Below are 21,836 nucleotides of genomic sequence, written 5' to 3'. Positions count from 1 at the left end.
TGGTGGTATAATACCACCTTTCACACTACTATACAAATGAGCCCTTTCGAGGCTTTGTATGGGACCAAGCCTCCCCAGCTAGCACTTGGACCCTATATGCATACTAAGGTGGCAACAGTGGAGGATTACATCAGGGAAAATGGACGAACTATTGCAACACAACTTAAAAGCTACCCAGGAGAGGATGAAGAAATATGCTGATGATCATAGGAGTGAAAGGGAATTCCAGGTTGGAGATTGGGTATATTGAGGTTGCAACCCTACAGACAATCATCTATGATGATCTGGAACAACACCAAACTATCTGCTAAATACTTTGGACCCTACTATATAGAGGAAAAGATTGAAAAAGTGGCCTACAGGCTCAGGTTACCTACTACATCAAAGATCCATCCTGTATTCCATGTGTCCCTGCTAAAGAAGAAGCTAGGGGACCTGACCACACCTATCCTGCAATTACAAAACACTGACGAAAAAGAGCAGATTAGAGTAGAACCTGTGGCACTATTAAGCAGAAGGATGATCAAGAGGAAGAATGCAGCTGTGACTCAATGGCTTATTCAATGGTGGGGTATTGAACCTGCAGAAGCAACTTGGGAAGATGCTGAACAGATAAAGGAGAAGTTTCCCCAATTCCGACCTTGAGGACAAAGGTCTTATGAGGGGGAGGTATTGTAATGAAATGCAGAAGTTGGCTAAAGCTGAAGTTTTGTGTTAGGAAGAAGAAAGGGAGAAGGCGTGGAATATAGTGACTGAAGGCGTGATCAAGAGAAAGAATTCCAGCAAAGGCGCGTAAACTGAACCATGCCTTTGCTGGGTTTCATCTGTTCTAACAGAAAGCCAAGAAACGCGGCAACTTGCAGCAACTTGCAGCTGCATTTGGGATACATGTTTTAGGTGCTGTTAGGAGTCTGTTAGGAGTCATTGCTATACATGCAGGTCTGTCTGCTTAGTCGAGTAGCTTTTTTAGAAACCATTCATCCAGATTCATCTGAATTTGCTTGAGGAGCGATCCTCAGTTTCCCTTCCAATTTTCCTTCGATTCTTACCCTTTCTTAGCTTAAACCATCATTCCTGTTCTTGTAATTTCAGTTTCCAAAGTTCAATTAATAAAAGATCAGATTCATACGTTTACTGTTCCATTGGTCCATTGTTAGTTGGTTCCTTAATTTGAGTTTGTTTCCTGCTGAACCCTGCAAAACTCTGGCCTCTCTGGTTTCTGTACCATAACAGTTTGTCGGTTATCATTGGAGCAGGAAGCTTCATCATCACTGGTTCAATGGAGCACCAGTCAATTCTTTCTTTTTTGTCGGCCATTAGCGATTCTTCGATTGTCATCTCTGGTCCATCGATGTGTATGTTTGATGGTTGCTACTACTGCAACCCTTTTCATCAGCAACTTGAACTCTTTCCAATTGACCTTTCTTACAATTTCATTGGCAACAACAGTAGCGGTTCGTGCCTCTTATTCCCTAAATGCTTAGTTATATACTCAGTCTCCAATATTACGACTCTATTCTCATCATCGGTGACATCTTCTTGTCGTTGTAGTCATCATTCCATCATCTCCACAACCCAACACCTCAATGCGTGCTTTGTCTGCATTGGCTTTTAAGCAACATATTCTCTCCCACATGCTTAGCTCAATAATCAGGGGAGTCTTCTTATTTCTTTTTATTTTGCAGTTTCATACACTGAGGACAATGTCTGATTTAGATATTAGGGAATGGATATTTCAAGTGTGAAAATTTTTCATGAAAATTTATAAATTTTTAATATGGTTTTGGAGCTTCTTGAGTTTTATGAAAATACAATCAAGATATAAATATGAATAGTGTAATTTTACTAGTATGAGTGTGTTATTTTCTTGCAATTGACTTGAATGAAGGATGTACAAGATTTGACATATTTAACTAATTTGTGAGCTTTTGATTCTAATGAGCATGTCAATTATATTGTTGTATTTTCTTTTGTTGAGTAATATCACATACGGTTTGATATTCTAGAACTACTTTGGTATGCATGTTGAGACCACACTTGAAATTGATGCATTAAAATGATAAGGGCAAACATGTTTAACCCTTTTTGACTTCCTAAAGACCTACCTTGATTATGTTTTCTCCTAATTAACCATGTTTGAGTCTTGACCTATTCTTTATTTAACTACCATAATTGTTACCTTAAGCCTTTTTGTTTATACTTTCTTATTTGAGCCTTGTGTCAAAGGAATACTTTAATATTCTTGCATGATGATTTCAAGAACTATTTCAAGGTTTGATCAAAGTTGGCAAGTGTATTTATATTTCAACGTTTGCTATATCTTGTGGAAAAAATGAAAAAATACAAAAAAAAGTGAAAAAAAATGTTGTGAAGTGCTTTTGCATATATGCAGAAGCATATATGGTAGTTGGGCAAAGTCCTTTGTTATGTTTGCACTTGCTAAACTTGAGGAGTTTATGGGTATGTCGTGGAACTGTGTATGTGACAGGTGCCGAACCTGTGCAATAATAAATACCTACTCGAGAAAAATACAGATTTTGTATATAGCGGTGAGTAGGGTCGAATCCACAGGGACTGGGGATAATTCGTTTCTTCTAGAGTCCAAAGTATGGGGGGTTTTTGGATTAAATACTAACTAAATAAATTAAATGCAGAAAGTAATTAATTAAAAGAAATAATTAGAGGAACTCTAGCCAAGGGTACACATCAGAAATGGTTCATGCACTGATCATTGATGCAGGAATAATTCCAACATTTATTAACAGATTAGTTATAGTTGCCATGCACGCGATAAACAACCAACCCTTCCTTAATTTATTGATAGCTAAGGTACGACCGTTAGCTATTTCCCTAACCCAAAAACAACCCCAGGTACGACCGTAGGATTTAATTTCTAGGTTGCATTAATAATTAGAAAGGCCCAATCCTGACTAACAAACACGCTACGAGGGTTTATTTAAGCCAGATCAAATATTCCCCTGACACAATTCCAATTATGCCAGTTGCTACTGGGATAGAGATAACGAACAATTACGGATTCAATTACCCCTATATAGCAAAATAGTCTGTATGAATAATTAATTATTGCGCACTAATCAATCATCCACACGCAATATAACGGTTAAAAGCAGGAAACATATGAATACCAATAAATGAAGGAGGCAATTAAAATAAATTAGATCTCACAGTAATTATTGAACCAAATCTTCAGTTGTCCCCTTGACTAGAAACACTTAACCACGCCTCATGAGAAACTCTCCCCGTTGGGGAATATTGTCGAACACCTGGCGTGTGTCAGAGGCCAGTCTCAGGAAAGAAAGAAAAGAAACTAAAACTAAACTAAGAACTATTGATCCCCCCATCTCTCGTACGTTTCTCCCTTTTTAAAGCCAAAAGGAAGTCTAATGCTATCTCTAGTGGTCCCCACACCAAATTCAAAGTCTTGTACGTTTCTTTTCCTAGAGTCCAAATGACTCATGCTTCTTATCCGTGGTCCCCGCACATGTGGACAAAACCTCCAAAGTACTTCTTGCTCCAAGTCTCTTACGTAGCTTTCTTTGAAAAGCCCACATGACTAAATGCCTTGCACTAGCTTGTGGTCCCCACCAATTCAAGAGTCCAAGGTCCTTAGAAGTCTCCATTTTCCCATAAAAGTCCCTCCTTTTTGGTAATTTTCTACTTTGTTCCTGAAATTAAACCCCAATACCAAATATAAGTAAATATTAATAATTAAAACAATATTTGGCAAGAATAAAAGGGGAAATTAACAATAAAATTACTAACAATTAACACCCTATCAATTCCCCCCACACCTAAATCATGCTTGCCCTCAAGCATGGGAACAACAATTGAACACCAAAATTTGACCATGGCTGTTACTCCAACTACCATATTGCCAAGACACCAAGAAAATCATATATCAAGCGACACAGGTCAAGATCCAAGAAAAATCACCCCGGTTAGCATCTAAACTACCAAATCCTCCAATTTAAAGCAAACTAATCTAAGAAAAAGGAATAGTTGCTCACATTTATCAGCAAATGGTCCAACTGTTAACCAAAATCTCGACATTAAGATCACAAACCGGCAAGCTGACTTATTCACATACTAATACAATCTTTATTTTTTTTTTCCTTTTTGCTTTGTGTTTTTTTTTTTTTTTTTTTTTGAGGAACAAAAGACTTAGTCTATAGCCCTTAGAGCCTTTTGACGCGAACTCCAACATTTGATAGATGGAGGAGCCCTGTTACTCAGCTCCAATCGCTACAGGACCACGCACTCATAGCAACTACTACCTTTTGACGCGAAAATCGACACTTTAGGTGAAGATCCCCGGTTACTCAGTAGTAACTACTAGCAGAGTACAGTCAGCTCTTATTTACAACCATACAGTACAATAACTAAAAATAACACAAAAATAACAGCAGCCAGCCTCAAATTTCCAAATATGGAGAACTAAAATTAATAATTGGACCAATTCACATGAAAAATGCTAACAATCATTCCCCATGCTTAGAAAAGTTAACCAAAAATAGGAAAAGTTAAGCAATTATTGATATTCACCAAAGAGATATTCCTGAACTCAACCACATCAACTTGATACCTTTTTATTAATAAACTTGGCAATAGCAGAATTAGAGACAACAATCCGGTATCAAAACTTGGTATGCATATGAAAGACTGACCACTAGAAAAAAGAAAAGAAAATAAACGAAAAAGAGATGAATATCAAACTTAAAACAAAGGAAAAACCTTTAGAAACTAAAAATAAAATACTAGCACCCCAACTAATCTCCCCCCCACACCTAAATGACACATTGCCCTCAATGTGATAATGTAAAAGCAGAAGGAAGGAGAGGGGCAACGGTACTTCCCTGAAGTCATCAAAATAGGGGCGGTTCAGGTGAAAATACGCGGCCAGGTTCTTAGGGATTGGAACCACCTGGTTGGCGATATGCATTACTCGCTCATCCACTGGGCATCAACGGTCATCGGTGGGAGAGGCCATGGTGGCCCCAGTTGGGTCAAATGCAGGAACAATGTAGTCCAAACTCGCAACAAATGCTCTAAAGATTTAGCAATTGAAATCAATAGGTAAAATACTCCCAACAAGTCAATTAGACACCACCAACAGCAATAAGCAATGGAAGTGGCACAGTAGCCTTCCAATTCAACAAACAAATGAAGAAAATACCCAACCAAAGGCACTTCAAGGGACGCAAGACAGAAATCAGCAAAGTAGAACTCAAGTGATACCAAAAATAACCTCGACAAAGCAGTGAATTCAACCAATTTGAATACGTAGAATACGGTCAGAAATGCCTCCCAAAGATCAACAGAAAGCGACAAAACTTGCCCACTCAAAATCTGTCCAAATGGCTCCAATTGGATAAGAAATTACACAACTCAACCAACCGAAATTAGCAAATGAGCCAAGAAACCGTCAAACCAGCAATAGTAGTTCAAATTTTGGACTACAACTAAATCAAAATGTTTGGCAGTTTTCGATCAAGTAGCCCACCAACTAGAACCAAGTGGCAACAAATGTAGTTATAATACCCCAACCAGTACCACTGGTGCATCCCTCAGATAATGAAGCAACATAAACAGCCACCCCAATCAAGAAAATGGAAACTTCAGGCACCTAAGAACTAGGCGAAAATCTCAACAAAGCAGCTATTACAAACAATAAGCAATGGTGGTCCGAATATTAGTCAATGCAGAAATCATGCAACTCAAAATCTCGGCAAGTGCTCCAATGAGCTTAGCAATTGAAATCACAAAACTGAATACTCCCCAAACAAGGTACTTAGAGTCAACCAATGCCAATACTAATTTAACAAACCAACCCAGAAAATTACTCAACCAAGGGTGCAATAGAGGTCTCAAGCAGCCAAAACCCCCAAATAATGCCCAACAATTCGATCAATACCAGAAAATCACCCCAAGCAATGTAACAGTTAAACTCCACGGGCTAGGGACGTCCAACCAGTTTTACTCGAACCAACTAGGAGCAGTGCGAGTGACTAAACAATGTAACAAATTTCAGCAATTGGACACAAACCCACCCAAAATCTCAACAACTGTCTCCAATTGGACAGTTAAATACCCACATCAAACGCTCAAAAGTAGCACTTGAGCCACGGAACTAGCAATTCCAGCAGTAACCAAATAGAAATTGAGAATTAATAATTTTAAGTAACACTGCAACCAGTACCACTGGTGCTCAGACAGGAAAGTATTAAATCAACGGCAGCAACTCAACCACACGAAATGAACCTTCAAAATAAGTAAGTGACTTCAAATAGAAGCCACAATTATAGGCAAAAGATCTCAACCAGTACCACTGGTGAGTCACAGGGAAAAGTAATCAAGCGGCCAATAATTCAATAAATAACAGAAAATACCCCCACTATGGCAGCAATTAAACCCAATTCTATCCAAAAAGCACCCCCAGAATATGCCTAAATCACCCCTGCTATTAGCCATAAAGAAACTCAGACACAGGGTGGACTGGAACGACTCAACCAAAAACGCCCAATAGGCACAACTCGCTTAATTAGGCAATCCAGAACACAGGATTATCAGATATTAAACAACTACCATCACCAGTACCACTGGTGAGTGCATAGGGAGAAATTAAAGCAAATAACCAATCCAGTGCACAAAATAGATTCGAACACCCAAACAGCGCCAAAAATGAACGGAAATTAAAGCCAGAAGCAATGGTCAACTAACTCCCAAAGTACCCTAAATATCGCAGCAGTTTAACTCAACTCTACCCAAAATTAGACCAGAAAATGCCCAAAATTACTGCCCGCTGTTTTCCAACAAGAAGCCCAAGCAAAGGTGCAAAATTTTCGCAATTTAGGGTTCAGAATAAGACAAATTAAGGCAGGAACCGCAATACCTCCACCTGCCAACAATTGACAGGTGGTAACGAGCTAGGGTGGAGCTGGCGGAGATGAGAGCTCACGAGCTGGTGGTGGGCTGGTGGAGGTTGGAGGCGGACCGAGGAGCTGTGGAGGACGCCAGGGGGAAAAGGAGGTAGATGCGGCGGTCGTAGCTGGAGTGGAAGCATCGAGGGTCGGCGAGATGCGAAGTGGATGGCCGGCTGGTCCATTGCGCGAGACGCGAGGCGGCGGCGTTAAGGAGGTGGGCGGCGCTGGACGCTCGGCTGCTGGGCACAGCTGGCGGCGGATCGAAGGGAGGAGTAGCGGAGCTGGTGGTGGTGGCGTGCGTGATGTGGGATGCGGCGTTAAGGGAATTCGGGCAACAGAGAGGGAACAGAGGAGGAAGAAAAGAAGAAGGAGGAAGAAGAAAGAAAGAAAAAGAAAGAAAGAAAAAGAAGGAAAAGATAGAAAAGAAAAGAAAGAGTTTTTTTTTTTTTTTTTTTAAATTGAGAAACCTAGCTACGGTTGAAAAATTTTTTCTTTTTTTTTTTTTTTTTTTTGGTTTTTTTTTTTCTCTGCGGAAAAATTTTTTTTTTTTTTTTTTTTGAATTTTGGAAATTAAAGCTACAGTAATTAGAAATTTTTTTTTTTTTTTTTTTTTTTTTGAGAATCCTTACCTTTCCCGTGAACGTGACGCGGGCGCGTCAAGAGGTCAAGAGAGCTCCCAGAAGTTTCAGAAATCCCTAATCGTGAGCGTCCTGTACATCACCACGCGGGCACGTCATGAGGCCAAGAGAGCTCCCAGAAGTTGCAGAAATTCCTGATCGTGAGCGTCCTGCACATCACCACGTGGGCGCGTCATGACTGAAGGTCACCTACAAATCAGCAAAAATGAAGATCAACACCCAAAATCAGTCAAATTAAAGGAAAAACAGATTTAAACTATGTCACTAAACCAATAAGCAATTGAAAGAAACAATTGGGTTGCCTCCCAATGAGCGCCTTTCTTTTATGTCTTTGGCTAGACATGGTCATGTTTTGTTCATGGAGGATAAAATCTTGTGGCTCGTCTTAATGCTTCATCTTCAATGTGATCCTGATAACCCTCATAGATGGAGTAATCTTTGAGCACACGAGCTACAGTCTTCCATGGATTAGTTGATGGCGCCAAATAATCAAGCAGTGATCTCAATTTTTCCTCCACCCCTCCATCAAGAGCACTCAACGGTTCAAGATATTTGACCATAGCTACTCTTAACTTATTTCTGCCATGAGACTCAAAAACTTCCGGTATAACAAAATCAATCTCATTAACAGAAATCATGGAATAAGAGTTACGAAAATGCGGGTTAGGGAATGGAGGTGGTGTCACCACATTTGATGATTCTTCACTGGATTCTTTCACTTCAATGGGTTGCGGTTGGGGTTCCATTTCTTCATTTTCGGCTTCTTTTTCAACTGCATCTGTAGATTTCTCATTTTGACATTCTTGCATCTCCTCATCCTTGTCCTTAGGGATCACAGGCTCAGGCCCTTGAACCTCTTTGCCACTCCTCAAGGTCATGGCGCTGACATTCTTCGGGTTCAACTCAGGTTGAGATGGCAATTCACCTTGGTTCTGGGAATCCAAACGATTGATTGTTGTAGCCATTTGACTTATCTGATTCCTTATATCCTGCATTTCGGAGTCCGTCCTTTGTTGATTTTGCATAAGAATTGCCTCCGTCCTTTGCTGATTTTGCGCCATGTTTGTCATCACTTGTTTTATCATCTCCTCCAAAGATGGACCAGAGCTTGGGGGCGGAGGTGGTCGGGGTTGGTATTGCTGCTGGTACCCTGACAGGGACGATGGTTGTTGAGACTCTTGCTGTTGAAAATTCATTGGCCCAGTCGCATAATCAAAACTGGAATTATCCCACCATTCTTGATCATACCCGTTTGAATAAGGGTCATACTGCATTTGATATTGGGGTGAAAAATCTCCAAAAGTATCAATTGGAGCACTTAGATTGTCTTGAAATGCGGGGCATGTGTCAGTTGAATAACCTGAGTCAAAATAAGCTCCACAATTTGCAACAGCCCATTGATCATTAGGAAAAACATGAGTCTCATAACCCCATTCAGGAACAAAGTCCAGTCTATCATCAAAATATGGAATGTTAGCAGCCATAAACTATATAAAAAAAAATAAGAGAAAAATAAATTAAAAATGAAAACAAGGTGAACTCAAAAAGAAACAAATTAATCTGACACCAGTCCCCGGCAGCGGCGCCAAAAATTGACAGGTGCCGAACCTGTGCAATAATAAATACCTACTCAAGAAAAATACAGATTTTGTATATAGCGGTGAGTAGGGTCGAATCCACAGGGACTGGGGATAATTCGTTTCCTCTAGAGTTCAAAGTATGGGGGGTTTTGGATTAATTGCTAACTAAATAAATTAACTGCAGAAAATAATTGATTAAGAGAAATAATTAAGGGAAAACTCTAGCCAAGGGCACACATCAGAGATGGTTCATGCACTGATCATTGATGCAGAAATAATTCCAACATTTAGCAATAGATTAGTTATAGTTGTCATGCACGCGATAAACAACCAACCCTTCCTTAATTTCTCGATAGCTAAGGTACGACCGTTAGCCATTTCTCTAACCCAAAAATAACCCTAGGTACGACCGTAGGATTTAATTTCTAGATTGCATTAATAATTAGAAAGGCCCAATCCTAACCAACAAACACGCTACGAGGGTTTGTTTAAATTAGATCATATGCTCCCCTGACATAAACCCAATTACGCCAGTTGCTACTGAGGTAGAGATAACGAACAATTACGGATTCAATTACCCCTATTTAGCAAAAATAGCCTATATGAATAATTAATTATTGCGCACTAATCAATCATACACAAGGCCATAGCAATTAAAATCAAGGAACATATGAATACCAATAAATGAAGAAAATAATTAAAACAGATTCGATCTCACAGTAGTTGTCGAACCAAATCGTCAGTTGTCCCCTTGACTAGAATTGAGAGGTTAGTCCTCCATTAATGGAGAACAACCATGCGGAAGAATAAAAACTAAACTATGCTAAAAAGAAGGTCCCCCTGACATGCGTAGGAAAAGAAAATATAAAAAGAGAACTAAGGGAAAAGTTAAAGGGAACAACTCCTAAGTGCTCCTGACATCCAAGGAGACACGCTACTATCCCCCAAAGCCAGCAAAGGAAAAATCAAAGCTAAGCTACTGGACGAAAGAAAACAAAAGTAGTCTTGATCCTTTGCAATTCCAATTCATATCAAATTGCTAATCTATTCTCCTGCGCCGATCCCATGTGCGGCGGCTCACACCAGGAAAAGAAGACTTTCCATCCGTTGCCCTCTTCAGCAAAATACCAAAAATGGGCAAAAGTTTTCCTTTCCAAAAATGCCCCTGAGATAAGCTCTATTATTTGGACTCTTTCCCGATAATTGTCAAATTGACACTTATTATGGTATTTTTGTTCTACTCCCTGAAATATATGCAAAATATCAAAAGTGAGTAGAATCTAGCAAATAATCCACATTAGATCAGATAATAGGGAAAATTAATAACAAAATAAATGAATAAATTGGACTCTAGAAAAATACCAAAAATTGACAGGTGCCGAACCTGTGCAATAATAAATACCTACTCGAGAAAAATACAGATTTTGTATATAGCGGTGAGTAGGATCGAATCCACAGGGACTGGGGATAATTCGTTTCTTCTAGAGTCCAAAGTATGGGGGGTTTTTGGATTAAATACTAACTAAATAAATTAAATGCAGAAAGTAATTAATTAAAAGAAATAATTAGAGGAACTCTAGCCAAGGGTACACATCAGAAATGGTTCATGCACTGATCATTGATGCAGGAATAATTCCAACATTTATTAACAGATTAGTTATAGTTGCCATGCACGCGATAAACAACCAACCCTTCCTTAATTTATTGATAGCTAAGGTACGACCGTTAGCTATTTCCCTAACCCAAAAACAACCCCAGGTACGACCGTAGGATTTAATTTCTAGGTTGCATTAATAATTAGAAAGACCCAATCCTGACTAACAAACACGCTACGAGGGTTTATTTAAGCCAGATCAAATATTCCCCTGACACAATTCCAATTATGCCAGTTGCTACTGGGATAGAGATAACGAACAATTACGGATTCAATTACCCCTATATAGCAAAATAGTCTGTATGAATAATTAATTATTGCGCACTAATCAATCATCCACACGCAATATAACGGTTAAAAGCAGGAAACATATGAATACCAATAAATGAAGGAGGCAATTAAAATAAATTAGATCTCACAGTAATTATTGAACCAAATCTTCAGTTGTCCCCTTGACTAGAAACACTTAACCACGCCTCATGAGAAACTCTCCCCGTTGGGGAATATTGTCGAACACCTGGCGTGTGTCAGAGGCCAGTCTCAGGAAAGAAAGAAAAGAAACTAAAACTAAACTAAGAACTATTGATCCCCCCATCTCTCGTACGTTTCTCCCTTTTTAAAGCCAAAAGGAAGTCTAATGCTATCTCTAGTGGTCCCCACACCAAATTCAAAGTCTTGTACGTTTCTTTTCCTAGAGTCCAAATGACTCATGCTTCTTATCCGTGGTCCCCGCACATGTGGACAAAACCTCCAAAGTACTTCTTGCTCCAAGTCTCTTACGTAGCTTTCTTTGAAAAGCCCACATGACTAAATGCCTTGCACTAGCTTGTGGTCCCCACCAATTCAAGAGTCCAAGGTCCTTAGAAGTCTCCATTTTCCCATAAAAGTCCCTCCTTTTTGGTAATTTTCTACTTTGTTCCTGAAATTAAACCCCAATACCAAATATAAGTAAATATTAATAATTAAAACAATATTTGGCAAGAATAAAAGGGGAAATTAACAATAAAATTACTAACAATTAACACCCTATCAGTATGTGAATGAAGAAGGTGTTAGAATTCATGCAAAGAATTGTTCGTATTTCCTTCGATTTGTTTAGCCGAAATTTCCCTTTTTATCTAATCTTTACCTAAGCTCCATCACAACCCTTGTCAAGGCCCTTTAATTTTTGCATTGAGTTCATATAAACTGGCGGAGATATGATATATTGGTAAGTTTATGATAATATCATCCATGGTGTTGATTTGAGTGTTGACTATCCCTTAACCATTTTGAGTGATGAGTGCATACAAGAATATCTATGTAAGGGTTGTTGGGTCTTATGCATCCTAATTTTGATGAAATTGTTGAGAAGACATGATATTTGTGTTATTATGTTATGCTATGAAATATTTGCCATCTTGATTGCAATGGTTGAACTAATAAATGTTCGAGGACAAGCATTGTTTTGGTGTGGAGGAATTTATTAAACGGTTAATTTTGCGTTCAATTTGTGAATATTTTTCCAATTATTTTGCTAGACAATGGTCTTAAGTAGTAGATTCTATTTATATTTGATTTTTGGTGGTGTTTCTAGGAATATGCAGTGAGAAGAGAGTAAAAAGTGCATTAAAAGTTGAATTTTCAGAAGGCTTTACTTTGCAAGGCACGACCACGTCTTATTCTATTATGAAACATGGGGTCTGCAGGACACAAGATGAATTTGTTGTTTGATTGGGAAGTCAACTACGCCTCTTAGTTGTCCATATTAGTCACCGAATTGGAGATCCTAATTGGATATGATGTGATGTGATTTATTTTGGAAACTAATTTTTATGTTTTGTTGGTTAGTTGATTTTAAATAGGAGTCTAGAGAGGAGAAATAATATTTTCCTTTTTTTTTTGTCAAATTGTCATCATCTACACCTATTTCTACTCCTACTCTAACCCTATTCTAGGGGATGATCCAATAGGGTCATGGAAAATTGATAAAAATTAAACTATCACCGGACCATACAGATGCATTATACATTCATATGGATCTACAAGAAACCATATTAAGTGGCAACTTTGATGGGAGGCAAGGATTGAACCTTTGACCTCCTACCCCACAAGACATATGGTGGCCTACCCTTGACATCTTTTCCTTATTAGTATGGGAAAAGCGAACGAACGAGGAACAAACCATTCGTTGGACTTCCGTTCGTCCAACAACTCTTTTCTTTATTCCTTTTCTTCTTTTTCTCTCTTAACAATAAACCCTACTTTTTCTTTTCGTTGTGAATCCACCATGAGGAGTGGCTAGTTTCTTGTTCTAGTCGAAAGATAATCAAAACTTTGGTTCATTGAATCTTGTGAGATCCAATCTGCTTTATTTTTTCATCTATTTATAAATATTTATATATTCTCTATTTGTTATTAAGATGATTGTTTTGCTTGAATTAAATAAAGGGCCCTTATTTAGTTCGACAAAATAATCTATCGCCATCTAAAATATCAAATCTGTAATAGTTTGATGGGTTAGTATTTGTGGCAAGTGATATAATTTGATTTGATTATAGTAGAAACTTTCACGTTTATATTACACAAATATATAATCTAGGCTAAATGAACCGACTTTATGTGTTTGTTTGTTAGAATTAGTAGCTTCTCTAATTATTAATGTAATCAATAGATTAAATCTTATAAGCTTGTTTATGGTTACTTAATTGGCAAGAGAAATAGTCACACAACTTATTGTGATTATCGAAACAGTAAGGAGAAACAAGTTTTCAAAACTTGTTGACAACCATAACTAGTTTATTTATAAATAAATGATTTTATTCTTGTATTAATGATCAACTAATTGAACCAAAGTGGAGATTAATCTTTTGACTAGTGATTTGTCTTTTTAAATTTAGCTTTATTGTATTTTTGAATTATTGGTTTTATTTAGGTAAATTACTTAGGTTAATTTCCTACAATCCCCCATTTTTATTTATTATTGCTTTACAAAGAAATAAACCACCCAATCTTTGAGAATACCACCTTGCTCATCACTATAATTGAATTTATAGTTTTAGAGTAGAAATTTTTATTTTTAGTGGTTTGATACCCAACAAACTTTCTCAAGGATGAAGTTCAAAGAGGCATTGCAGCCTCTACCTTAAGCCAAGGGAGTCCCCAAATACTCACTAAGATCATCAGTGCAAGCAATTCCAAGATAACTAGAAATTTGGTTCTTGACAGCAACAATTGTATTTGAGAAAAAATAATATTTGATTTTTCAAGGCTGATGGACAACCCAGAACAAAGACTAAAATTGTCAAGAATGGATTTGACACTCTGAATAGATTTCTCATTCATAGAGGTGAACAGGACAATGTGATCAGCAAAGAAACAATGTGAGAGTTTAGGCACATTTTTTCCGAAGGAGAAGGGACACCAGTTTTCTTGAGTGAATTCCTCTTTTGATATTCTGGGAGAGATATTCAATGCAAAGACAAAAAAAAGGTAAGGTGAAAGCAGGTCACCTTGCCTTAATCATCTTGAGGGAGTAATCTACTCAGTTCGAGCTCTGTTATGGAGAATTGAGAGTCTTCAAGAGGAAATACACAAAAGAATCAAATTTATGAGATTAGAATGGACATCAAAATGGAAGAGTGCATCCCTTAGAAAATGCCATTCTAGTTTGTCATAAGCTATTCAGAGGACCAATTTAATGGCACACGCTCCCTTGAGACCAACTTTCTTTCTTAGCTAGAAAAGAGATTCCGTAACCAAGATAACATCATTATTGCCCGCATCTGCCTAGGATAAAGCTAGATTGAAAAGGAGAAATAAATTTATCCATCAAAGGACTTAACCTAACTACAATGAATTTAGAAAGTATTTTATAGGAGGAATTGTATGGTCCCATGGGTCTGAGTATGGGGTTTATCAACTTTAGGAATCGAGCAAAGCAAAGTGTCATTGAAAGAAACGAGGAAGCGCAGCATCCTTCATGCCTTCAATTGGAAGGTTCAGAGAATGATTGACCTTTGTCTGCAACTATTCTTGTGAAGAAAAAGAAACAAGGAAGGCCGCCTAAAGATAATACAAAGTCTCATGGTGATGATAACTTCGCATTAACGGTCTCTGGTAGCCCATTTTTAAATGTATTCGCCATTTAAAGCTTTACTCGGGAATATAAGGGGTGCTTTGTGTCTTGAATCTATTCGTTATGTTGTCGATTTATGTCAGAAACATGCTGTAACTTTTCTTATTTTAATTGAGCCTATGCCTGGTTCACAACAACTTTCTGCAATTTGATTCAAGCTATCTTTTGATTGTGTGGAATCATTTTTAGATGCAAAATATATAGTTCTTCTGGAAATCTTGTTTCAATTGTACTTTCCGGTCTTTTGTTGCTTAGCTACTTCAAGTTATTGTTACATTTTCTTCTTCCGATTCTCTTTCATTTTCGCCTATTTATTCAACGTGCAAAGTGTCGAGAGAAGGAAATTATGGGTTGCTATGGAGGGGTTGTCTGCTAGAATTTCTCGTCCATGGCTTGCAACTAGTGACTTTAACATTATTGCTGTTGCCGATAAACAACTAGGTGGTTCTCCCCCAAGGGTTGCTGAAATTGGGAAGTTCAATGTGGCTCTTCAGAATTGCAATTTCATCTCGGTCAACTTTGATGGCTCTCAATACACATGGACTAACGAGAGATTTTGGCAACACTTTAATAGGGCAGTCTGCAACCCATTTTGGCTGGATGCTTTTCCTTCAACTCATGTTTCTCATCTTTCTAGGGGCCACTCAGACCATTGCTCTTTGTTGCTCACTTGTGATAATGCAAGGGGCAGCTGTTAAACTCCTTTTCGATTTTTCAATGTTTGGGCAAAGCACTCTTCTTTCTCAGAAGTTGTTCGAGATTTTTGGCAGCAACCTGTTAACCATTCTGGTTTGCATGCAATTCACGACAAACTCATGGCTGTTTGGAAAAGGCTTCGTTTGTAGAATTAATATTGGTGCCAATGTTCATCTTGCTAAGGAGAAGCTGCTGTGAAGGGGGCGACAATTTGATCTTATTTATTACGAAGAAACTCAGATAAGGTCAAATGAGGCTAGAGCTTTGCACACTCATCAGCTATTGATTCAAGTAGAATATTGGATTCAGAAATCTTCTATTAAGCGGATTCAGGCAGGGATGCAAATACTTCATTCTTTCATGTGGCCGTTAGACCAAAAAAAAAAAAGCTCAAACTTTATTGCTAGAATCAAAGATGAGTCTGGCAACTTGCCTTGAGTCGATAGATGAGATAAAACACTCAGTGGTCAATTTCTTTAGTGGCTTAATTATTTGCAGCTGATCATGAAGCTCAACCCTGTCATTCTCTTCCATTCGAGTTGCTGATGATAGCAGATGAGCAAAATTTCAAATTAGCAGCTATTTCCACTAAAGAAGAGATCAAGTCTGTGGTTTTCTCTCTTGATAAGGATAGCGCAACTAGTCCTAACAGTTTCACAGTTTATTTCTTCCAAACATGTTGGGAGATTGTTGCGACTGATGTGGTGGCTACGATCGTGGATTCTTTCTCCGGTGCTACAATGCCAAGGGGAATTACTAGTACAATGATTACTTTGGTGCTAGGTTATTTCTATGCTGTGTCCCTGTTGTATTCACGTGTTGTGTTAGATAGTGTCACCCCTTACCTTTATTGGTGATATAGGTTTTCAAAATGTTTTAGTTTATTAGTATACATTTTGTCACCTCAAAATGTACTACATGTAGCAATACTCAGTGCCTTGCATCAAGATATCTTACCTTTATGAAAGGGGGAATCGCTTGTGAACATTAATGAATAGTGTATGGGTTGGTTACACCATCATTTGTGAACTGCAGGGGTGTTGTGGTCTTTTGGTGTTGGGTAGGCTAGACTTCATTGGAAATTGGTGGTGTCCATGTGGAGTAGCTCTCTAAATTTAGGTCCTGTTTGACAAATGAATTTTTTGATTATTTATTTAAAATTTTACTATAATTTATTATATAATTTATAGGAAAACTTTTTGAATTGTGTAAAAACTTTCCTTTTTATTAAAAAAAAGGGATATTTTCTTTTTTTGTTCCTTGTCTTTTTTCATTTCTTTCTCTTTCTTTTTCTTTTTCCTTTTCTTTCTTCTCTTCTCCTTCTCCTCCACCTCACTATTCTTCTCCACCTCATCGGCTTCTCTTTTTTTTTTTTCTCTCTCTCTTTCTCTCCCCCTCCCTGTCCTCTCCTCCCTCCCTTTCTTCCTTCCTTCTCCCCCTCTCCCCCCTTCTTCCCTGTGACTTCCTTCCCCTCTCATCCCCTCCCCTCTTCCCCCTTCCCCACTCTCGCTGGTCACCTGATCGTGCATGGGGGAGGGAGAGGGGGGAGGAAGTGGCGGGGAGAGTAGGGAAAGGGGAAGAGAGGAGGGGAGGAGAAGAGGAAGGGAGGAGGAAGGAGGAGGGGAGAGGGGAGGGGAGGAGAGAAAGAAAAGGAAAAAAAAAGAAAAAATTGGTCGTCGGCAGCTGGCGGCTCTAGTGGTGATGGCGGGTCGAGGTGGGTGGACAAAGAAGAAGAATAGAAAAAAGAGATTTGTGTGTTTTTTGGATATCGTAATGTGTATATTTTTAAATTTTAAGGAATTTTTTGAGGTTATTATAGTTAAAATTATTAAAAATTTTTATAGGAAAAAAAACTTGACAAAAAATTTGTTTGCCAAACAGGACGTTAGTTTTGCAGTGGTCGACAGGAGTTAGTGGACGTTGGCTTGTTTCTGTTGTGACCATTGGATGTTATGAGTTTAAATTTTCACCGTGTATCGAATTTGTTTGGAAAGAGTGGGGGAATTTATGGATAGTTGATTGAGTCTAAAAAGAAGCAAGAAACTTAGTGGCTATCATTTGTAGGTGTTCATTGACTTTTGCTTTCTTTCACCGTGCTGGCATTTTATCTGTGAAGATGTTGCAGCGGTTTGGTGGGTTTTAGGATTTTCCATGGGCTCTTAGATATCGTATGTGAGTTTTACTTTATTTTATTAGCATGCATGAGTGGCTGATGGACAGTTGAGAAGGCAGGGGAATGGGCATACCAAGGAAGGCTGTAGATTTTTTTGGTCAGGCGAGTTCTATTTTTTTCCCCCTTTTTTGATAGCAGTTTGCTGTTCATATGTATGGTTGGTGGGTATTTCGGATGCATTTCTATGTAGTTCATTAAAATTTGGTTTGCGTATCTTTGTATCTTGGGGTGATTGCGTTATAGTTATGACATTGGCTACTTTAGAAGTGGTTCAATTGATGGCTGGCTAAGGATATAATAGTGGTACTGTGGATTTGGCTATGTTGTTTACTTGATACTAGAAATCAATTGAATAATTGATTCTTTCTAATGCAAGTGGTCGTTCAATTCTATTCAGTCGTGATGGTAATTGCATAGCCTAATACTTTGCCTTCTTTTTTATCAGGTTAGTTTTCTTTATTGTTTATTTAATTAGATTCAGTTGTGATTCCTTTGTCCGTTTCTTGTAGTACTATTTAGTTTAATATTCTGGATTGGTTATGCCAGAATGGGTCAGAATAGGTTTATGCTGAAAAAAACCTAAGACGAAGCAAAAGGCATGCTGCTTCTCAGAGTGGGAAGGAGGATGGTGGACCTTTGGATGTAATGTATAATAGCTGCAACAGCTTTTAATATGTGTGATCCAGTTGTTGCTAGCTAGCCAGTCGGAAAGGTGACAGAACAGAACCTTTATTAGCTTCAGAGCCTTTACTGGTATAAACGGGAAGTGGTGCACAATAGGCGCCTATTCAAGCTGAATCCACGAGTATAAGATACAAAGGGGTTTGGGGCACCGTCCCTGAGCAATTCTCTCACGAGGAAATGAGAGGACTGCAATGGACCACGTATATTGGGAGCAGCAGTAAAGAAAAACGACATCGTTTCACTAAGTGGGCAGAATAAAAAAGTAAAAAATGTATTGAAATCCTAACGATGTCTGTTTGGGGCAAACGGACTGATTCAAAATTCAAATATCAAATGCAAAATTTTGAATCAACCGCATAAAATGAAAAGAAAAAAGTCGAGAAAGCATGGATTCATTCTTTTGTACACAAAAATAAGTCTTGCTATCTCTACGGATATTTGCCAAAAATAATTGAGAGATAAAAATGCAAACATTGAGGTGGGAGGAGAAATTTAGGGCACGTTTATATGAAGAAGAAAGGAGGCCAAATCTATTGAGAGGAAGCCAAGCTCGTGAGGCATTTTGAGTGAAGATGGAAGGACCAATTTATCTTTGTAGACATCTTTGGGAGGGAATGCAACAATTGAATGAGGTTAAAAATTGTTAGGACAATTTCTCTGCATCCTTTCCAGGGCAGGCAGCAAAGTAGAAGGGAATAGAGGAAATACATTTACAACAGTCTCCAGTTTTGTCGAACAACTAAGTAACAGCAACTGTGCCATCCAACATTGTGAAACATAATGCCCCAATTAAACGAAGGTAATGTCACTGAACCATGTTCTGAACTACATCTAATGATTTGTCACCTAAGGTATATAGATATAGTAAGAGCCAACTTGGGGGAGGTATGCACAAGGAACTTATGTGTGCCAAGTGTTTGTAAATTTGACTTAGTAGACGAATTAAATGACTTGGGAAGTTTATCGGCATATAAAATGACAAGAAGAGTATGAAGGTAATCATTACTTGCTTTTTTCATTCTTGTTGTAGGATAGCAGTGATACCATACAATTTAGAATGTATTACTGGCTGTGGATGGGCGTTCACATCATAGTAAACTGACACATACAGAAATAAAAGATAAGTAAAGTGAGCCATTGTAAATTACACGAATGAAATAAGGAGTACAACAAAATTCTACCAGGATTACAAGATATCTGAGTGATTGTGACTAGTTATACTTTTTTATAGCAATTTTTTTTTTGAGATAAATTACTGATAGTTGAGAAATACTTTCATGTATCTCTAAAGAAGAATTCTTCCAAAATTATGAGATATTTGAGTGATTATGGCTAACTATACTTCTTGATATCAAATATATTTTAAGATAAACTGCTGATAGTTGAGGATGCAGGGCCTAGACGGTTGCCAGTAACAACTGTTCGGAATGATGTAATATTTTTTGAATAATGTGCAACTTTATATGAACTACTTGTAAAATTTAACAACAGAGATGAATTATTATATATGAGATCCACATGAACAGTAATACAATATCACACCTCTGTTGTAAAAATGCACAAGAAATTTACATAGAATTACAAAATATTCAAAAGAAGTTACATTGTTCAAGAACGGTTGAACTGGCAATCGTCGTTGCCCCGTGTCGGATAGTTAATAAATACTCCCATGTATCTCTAACTAAGTGGGTTCTAATATGATTTGGCATCTATATACATAGAGAATCACATTTGAGTAGAAAATAAAAAAAAAAAAGGAATAGTGGGTCCAAGGGGGAGGGAACTGCACACTTTATTAATTAAACATTGCTAGTTGCTACTTTATGTTAGAAATTTGGTACATATTCGTGCAATAGTAGTGAATTAATTAAAGAGAAATTTCTTTTAAATTTGGTTAGTATAAGTGCAGATTGTAGATATATGTGTTACGCTATGTACATATTATTTTGCTGAACTTACCTAGTGAAAGAAATTGGTTGTAATTCAATGTGCCTTGACATCATGTTAGAGAAGTATTATTTTATGTGAATAAATCGTAACAATGGATTCAGATTGTGATAGTGTTGTAAAATAGTTTCAAATGAGAGGTTTTTGGAAGAAGTGTTGCAGAAATATTGTGTCATTAGTCAATGTACCAAGGGAACACAAGAAGTAACTACTACGGGACAAGAATTTTTCATAAAGGCTACGAAATGATGAAAGTTGGTAAGATCTGAAGCAGAGATACATTGAATCAAAGTGGACTTAATCACATAGGTAAGAATATTGCAAACTCATCACAATATTTGGTTTGTTTTGTGACTGAAGGAGGATGAACTTACTTGCATGGTTTTGTTTGTACAACTTGTTTAAGATGGTGTGACATGAATAATGAAATTGAAACTCTGACGAAAACTCTGGTAACACAAGTTAGATACATTAAGAGCCAACTTGGGGGAGGAATGCACAGGGAACTTATGCACGCCAAGTGTTTGTAAAATTGACTCAGTAGACGAATTAAATGACGTAAGAAGTTTATAAGCATATAAAATAACAAAGAGAGTATGACGGTAATTGTTACTTTTTTTTTATTCTTGTTGCAGGATAATAGTGACACTGTACAATTTGGACTGCATTACCAACTGTGTATAGGTGCTCACATCACAGTAGACTGACACATACAAAGATAAAGATAACCAAATTGAGTCATTGTAAATTACACAAATGAAATAGGGAGTACAACAAAGAGGGATTCCTTCAAGATTACAAGGTATCTGAGTGATTGTGGCTAACTGTACTTCTCGATCACAGTAGACTGACACATACAAAGATAAAGATAAGCAAATTGAGTCATTATAAATTACACGAATGAAATAAGGAGTACAACAAAGAGGGATTCCTTCAAGATTGCTAGGTATCTGAGTGATTGTGACTAACTGTACTTCTTGATTACAAATACTTTTTGAGATAAACTACCGACGATTGGAAAATACATTCATGTATCTCTAAAAAGGGATTCTTCTAGGATTACACGATGTCTGAGTAATTGTGGGTAGCTATACTTCTTGATAGTAAATATTTTTTGAGATAAACTACTGATAGTTAAGAAATACTCTTATGTATCTCTAATTAAGTGGATTCTAACATGGTTTGGCATCTATATACGTAGAGAATTACATTAGAGCGAGAAATGAAAAAAGGAATAATGGACACAATGGGAGAGGGAACTACGCATTTTATTAATTAAACATTGTTGGTTGCTACCTTATGTTAGAAATTTGGTACCTATTTATGCAATGGCAATGAATTAATTAAAAAGGATGTCTTTTAAATTTGATATGAGTGTAGATTGTAGATATATGTGTTATGCTATG

At 37.6% G+C, this 21,836-nt stretch overlaps 1 protein-coding gene across 1 annotated transcript; it reads left to right on the top strand.

The window, feature by feature from the left end:
- Positions 1-279: 279 nt before the first annotated feature.
- On the top strand, positions 280-645 carry LOC140007160 (uncharacterized). The gene has a single exon (XM_072049845.1). The coding sequence runs from the start codon at positions 280-282 to the stop codon at positions 643-645; it is 366 nt and encodes a 121-aa protein (XP_071905946.1).
- Positions 646-21,836: the final 21,191 nt, after the last annotated feature.

Source organism: Coffea arabica, chromosome 5c, assembly GCF_036785885.1.
Source record: "Coffea arabica cultivar ET-39 chromosome 5c, Coffea Arabica ET-39 HiFi, whole genome shotgun sequence".
Lineage (NCBI taxonomy): Eukaryota > Viridiplantae > Streptophyta > Magnoliopsida > Gentianales > Rubiaceae > Coffea > Coffea arabica.
Note: the sequence above shows the minus strand (reverse complement) of the source record. Positions and strands in the feature narration are given on the sequence as shown.

Excerpts from the sequence above, each read along its gene's own strand:
- LOC140007160 (XM_072049845.1), top strand. The coding sequence starts at position 280 with ATGATCTGGAACAACACCAAACTATCTGCTAAATACTTTGGACCCTAC.